Below are 6,000 nucleotides of genomic sequence, written 5' to 3'. Positions count from 1 at the left end.
GGGAGTCTGCTTCTCCCTCTGACCCTCCCCCCTCTCATGTGCTTGCTCTCTCTCATTCTCTCTCTCTCAAATAAATAAATAAAATCTTAAAAAAAAAAAAAATCCATTTAAAAAAAAAAAGTTACTGTTCTTGAAACACATAATGCTGTTGTGAAGTATAGAAATTGATTAGAATGTTGAGGTGATTTTCCCTCAATTTTTAATAACTCTTTGCTTAGATGTGGAGTTGGGGTGGTATTATACCAGTAAATATCACTCAAGTTGAAGATTCCCTACTTTATGATAGAATTATAGTTGTCTCATTTTGATTTTTTAATGAGATTGTTTTACAGTTATTATTTATTAAAGACAATTTTAGCAATTCAGGTGATTTCAGAGGTAGGTCTCTGTTTGGTATTCCACATTTCCATCTCTAACTGCGTGAGGAACATTTCCATCTGGATATCCTGTCAGTACATCCAGTATAACATCATTTGCCTGAAATCAGCATTTACAGTTAACCTCCCTGGTTCCATAAATGACAGGAGCCCTCTCCCAGTTAGCAAAGATACTACCTTCGAAATGTCTTATAGCCATCTACTCCTTTCCATGACCTTTTGATATTGGTATTGACATATTCTTTCAACTGTTAATAATAGCTACTATTTATTGGAGCTTGTTATGTTCTAGGCACTGTATTAATAAGTATGTGTTATCTCATTAATTCTCCTTACAGTGTTCTGAGAGAGTTCCTTGTGCAAATAAGGGAATTGAGGGCTGTTGAGGATAAGAAATTTGCCCAAAGATATGCCATCTTTTGTGGGGTTTTTTGATGTATTTTACACAGTGTTGCTAGCTAAAGTATACATATATATTATATAAAAATAAATATAAAATGACTATGTTGCTTAATGAATAAAGAGCTAATGATAGTACTGTTTCCTCATCCTCACTTTTTGGGCCTTCCAAAGTAAGACTTTTACCTTTCCAATTTCCAACTTTATCTCCTTTCTGTACAGGTGCCTTATTTTAGCCAAACTGAACTATTTCCTGAGGTAGCTTGTATTTTTCTATCTCTCCTTATTTTTGCTCAAACTCCTGGCTCTCTAAACCTGGAATGTCTTTGTCTTTGTTTAAATCATATCCATCCTTTGATGCCCAGTTTAAAAACAGCTGCCTCCATGAAATCTTTACTGATCCCCATAGACAGAGGTAATCTCTTCCCTCTTGGCCTCCTTGTAACATTTTGTGCTTTCTATATACCCGCCTTGAGCTTTGTTTTTATCCCTCTTTAGATTATGAGCTCCTTCAGGAACTGTATCTGAAGCATCTTTTAACTTCTCTAACACAATGCCTTGTTCAAAGTAGGTGGTCAATAAATATTTGAGCAAAGAGTAACAATCCAATTAGGAACTGGGTCAAAGTTTATTTCATTAGGATACAAAAATTTCTTATGTTTTTTGGAATGTAGTCACTTTCTTTTTTTTTTTTTAAGATTTTATTTATTTATTTGAGAGAGAGAATGAGATAGAGAGGGCATAAGAGGGGGGAGGGTCAGAGGGAGAAGCAGACTGCCTGCTGAGCAGGGAGCCTGATGCGGGACTCGATCCCGGGACTCCAGGATCATGACCTGAGCCGAAGGCAGTCGCTTAACCAACTGAGCCACCCAGGCGCCCTGTAGTCACTTTCAAATTATATTTTGATAAACATTTCAGTGTTTCATTTTTATTAGGTAAAAATAGAACTGGCTTTGTAAGATTCAGATAGGCACTTAACTCCTTTTTCTCTCTCTCTTGAAATATTACATTAGAATACCTCATTTTATTAAGACTGACCCCTAACTCATGCTTGTAGGCACAGTTAAAAAATATATATATACAGCATTGGGGGAAACAGAATTTTATTGTTTCCTGACTTCCATTAACTAGTACAAATATGAATAAAGAACATAAGCTGAGTAAATTATAGTGGGAAAAATCTGACTTCAGTACTTTAGTTATAATTATTTCCCCTTTGGGCAAGCTAGCAGGTTTATATCTGCCAGTTAGTGTCATGATTATTTGTGTTGGTAGAAAAGCATAACTAGCTCTTTGTGTATACCTCATATTTCAGTTCAGGTTTATAAAGGAGCATGATGATAATAATAAAGGATGGCAATATGTTTTTTTTAATTTGTCACTTCTTTCATAGAAGGATCCTGCTTATTTTTACGGATATGTGTATTTCCGACAAGTTCGAGATAAAAGTCTAAAAAGAGGCTACTTCCAGAAGGTAAATTTCGTATACACTAAGGGAAAATATTTTTATATTGTGGCTAGAAAAATAGAAACTGTAAGGATGAATAGTTTTTAAAGTCTTTGATATTTTTTCTTTAAACATACTACAACTTATATTTTATTTTTGTTTTTTTAGATTATAGACACCTGTCCCTAGATTTTTAACTAGTATTGAATTTTGCCTTTCTGCTATCTCTGTGCTAGATTCCTGGCGGTAAATTATAGATATTGTTTGAAACTATCAAAAGCCAGAAGAATCTGCTTAATTGTCACATTTTGTAATAAGGGAAAGGATAAACAGATGATTGTAGTATTGTTACAACTAATAAAAGCCTGCAGTATCTTTTTTAAACCGATAAGAGTCAGTAAATACACTTTAGCAACATCTTAGTCATTACTGTTTCCACTCTAAATGTACAGTCATTTTATTTTCTTAAAAAAAAATTAGGGGCACCTGGCTGGCTCAGTCAGAAGAGCACACAACTCCTGATCTTGGGGTTATTTGTTCAAGCCCCATGTTGGCTGTAGAGATTACTTAAATAAATAAACTTTCAATAAATTTTCTAACCACCATTTTAAAAAATTTTGGTTCTGATTTAGTCCCAACTAACAGGGACACGCCTTTACCTTTTGTAACTAGAATGTGCCTTGACTACTACTTGATATTGGATGGAAAAGTAAAAAGTAGTTTTCTAGAAAAACAGATAAAAAAAGATTGGTATAATCCATATCCGAAGTGATCCAACTATAAAGTCACAATTTCTTTTTTTTAGATTTTATTTATTTATTTATTTATTTATTTATTTATTTATTTATTTGAGAGAGGGGGGGAGCATGCAATAGGGGAGAAGCAGAGGGAGAAGGACAGGCAGACTCCATGCTGAGCGCAGAACCTGATGCAGGGCTCAATCCCAGGACCCTGAGATCAGGACCTGAGCTGAAATCAAGAGTTGGATGCTTAACTGACAGAGCCACCCAGGCACCCCAAGTCACAGTTTCTAAGTATATGGCTATGACTATTGAAGACTAAGATACAACAGTCATAGGTCTTAGTTTGAAAGAGCATCATAATTTGCTCTTTCTGTATTAGGAAGAGTTCATCTGGCCAATTCCTGATACTGTTTTGCTAATGACAATAGTAGCGAGGCCTTGGAAATTATCCATGACATTTGTCTACTGATAGGAAATTCTTTTTCCTGGAGAGCAGGAGAATCTGTGAATATGCCTTTATGCTCCTAAGCTGTAATAAAGTGAAACTTTTTTGCATTCTGCAACTGTAGTTTTATGTAGTTTTTCTTTTAATCATCCACTGCAAAAGCTTTATTTCAAAATCCACACTTTTTGCTGAATTTAGCTTGTTAATAATTGATTATGTAAGAAATGACAAGTTTAAGTTATAATCATTAGGAAAATAAAAAAACATACTTCTTTTTTCTCTCCAGTCCTTGGTTTTGATCAGCAAACTACCTTATATTCATTTTTTTCACACTGTGCTCAAACAGATAGCACCAGAATATTTTGAAAAGAGCGAACCTTATTTGGAAGCAGGTAAGTTAAACTTTGTGTGAGTTAGATACCTTAAAGAAGGAGTTGTAAAAATTTTACTGGAAATGGCTGATAAGTATAAAGTTGACTTTCTAAAAAAAATTAGTTAAGAATTTTAAGGGCTATATGGTAGGAGAGAGATGTAAAACTCTTCTGCACCTTTACCTACAAACACCTTTTATTATCTCCTTTTGCAACATAGATGATGCCTATTTATTAGGGTAATAATAAACAAATATGGAGTTGACAGCTCTGCTTCTCAGAGTACTATTTAAACAGAAATCTTTATGTCAGTACAGAGGCCTCTACCAGGTGGTATGCTTTTGTAGCTAATTTTACTAGTAATAAGTGAATAGGAAAACTCCCTTTAAACCTATCATTTTGTTGCTTTCAAAAAATTTATGAACCAGTTTATATCCTAGAACACAGGTATATTTCTGGTGAAATGTAAGATATTTTCACTACTTTTACTTTTCTTTTACCTTTTATCTTCCACCTTTCCAGTATATTTTTCCTGCTCTATAGAAAGTGGAGTTCTAATTTCTAATGTTTTATTTTTTATATTTTAATATTTGAGCTTATAATAAGGAAATATTTTATTTTTCAGCTTGTAATGATGTTGACCGATGGCCTGCCCCAGTGCCAGGGAAGACATTATACCTGCCTATTATGGGGGTTGTAATGAAGGTAATACCTTTTATTTCATTTGTCTCCTTTTCTGAGGAACTCTAGGAAGTTCATAGATGAGTTTTACTTTTTAACTTCCTAATGATGTCCAGTCCTGTTACTGCTTTCACTTGTATGTGAGGAGTTACAGAGATATCACAGTTCCTCCTGCTGCACAGAGCCATTAGTCACACCACTCCAGGGGCCACCTGTCCTGTTTCATCCTGTAGAGTTTGCACAGAGGTGTCATTCTTACATAATACATGTGAACGTAAATGCTACCTTCTAGACTTCTGCAACTCTATTGCCCTCCAGGGATGGGTGGAATATTTTGTAGAATTGAGTATGAATTAGTAAAAATTAAAAGAAATTAGGAAAGCCATTGGGTCTTAGGTTTAAATGATCTTAATGTGTAATGTCAGACCAAACATGTCCATCCCAGGGTATTGTGCTCTATTCACTTTTCCTTTCTTTTCTTTTCCATTCCTTTCCTTAATGAATTAACATTTTGCTTGCAGGCTTTGTATGAATGTTATCTAAGTGCTTTTGCAATTCATTTTCAAGTTGGACTTATTTTTGGCAATGCTCTGTTTTTAGATGTACTCATTTCTGTAGGATGTGTTCTGTTTTTTTCCCTGGGAGATCATCAAAATAGTACTCGTAGCTCTGGGTTGAAAGTTCTCATGGTTTCCTGTTAGATTTATCCCATAGTTTGGCAAGCTTGAGAGGGTGTGTTTGGGCGTGTGTGTATTAATGAAGCAAAGATTGGAACAATAAACAGGAAGCAGTATGAAGCTGATGCCCTTTTTCTGTTTTCCAGCACATTTGCTTCTCAGTGGGTTAGTGATTTCCATGTGTATGGGAATATAGAAACCTTGGTTCACTTACTTTCTGCTGTGACTAAAGATAAATAAGACTGTAGTTTTTAAATCTGATGTAAATACTTTGTTTTTATGGCTTTTTAGCCTTGCTGAGTGTACATTTTTAGTGGTAAGAGTGTTTCAGATCCTTCTTGTAATGGGACTCACAAATTATATAAAAGACATTCTTTTGTAGCCAAAGTTAATTTCTTCTCTTTCTCTTTAAGGTACGGATTCCCACATGTCATGACAAGCCTGGGACAACTCAAATAGCGCAGTTAACTCAGCAGGTAGTGTGGTACTGTGGTAGAATAATCCAGCATATATAGTCTTTTTAACTGAATTCTTAATCTAGCAAATGCAGAGTTTCTTGGGTTTATGATATATTTCTGAATATTACTGAAATACCCCATTAAATAATTTTGTAATGAATTGATAATAAACTTTCTAATGTTTCTCAGATTGTTTTTCTTGTTATGTGGTAGACACTAGAGAACTCAGAATTTATACTGTAGCTGTGAGGACTAGGGGAAAATACATAAAACTTCTTAGTTTCTTAGAAGAGTGGTCAACAGACTTTTGTTTGTAGGAAACACAGTCAAAAGGATTCTGTAGTTATGATTGTCTTTCATTTCCACCAAAGCTACATCTGTTCATGGGTGGGGTTGAAGTTT

General features: G+C 34.6%; 1 protein-coding gene across 4 annotated transcripts in view; it reads left to right on the top strand.

The window, feature by feature from the left end:
* DENND6A (DENN domain containing 6A) overlaps positions 1-6,000 on the top strand; it is a 59,597-nt gene that overhangs the window by 20,635 nt on the left and 32,962 nt on the right. For 2 of the 4 annotated variants that reach the window (XM_006737302.3, XM_081819388.1), the window contains 4 exons: positions 2,170-2,250; positions 3,698-3,803; positions 4,408-4,487; positions 5,554-5,616. In XM_006737302.3, coding sequence (XP_006737365.1) covers positions 2,170-2,250; positions 3,698-3,803; positions 4,408-4,487; positions 5,554-5,616 — 330 coding nt within the window. The remainder of the gene's footprint in view (positions 1-2,169; positions 2,251-3,697; positions 3,804-4,407; positions 4,488-5,553; positions 5,617-6,000) is intronic. The other 2 variants (XM_081819384.1, XM_081819387.1) reach the window with 2 other exon arrangements.

Source organism: Leptonychotes weddellii, chromosome 1, assembly GCF_054177405.1.
Source record: "Leptonychotes weddellii isolate Sample4059 chromosome 1, ASM5417740v2, whole genome shotgun sequence".
Lineage (NCBI taxonomy): Eukaryota > Metazoa > Chordata > Mammalia > Carnivora > Phocidae > Leptonychotes > Leptonychotes weddellii.
Note: the sequence above shows the minus strand (reverse complement) of the source record. Positions and strands in the feature narration are given on the sequence as shown.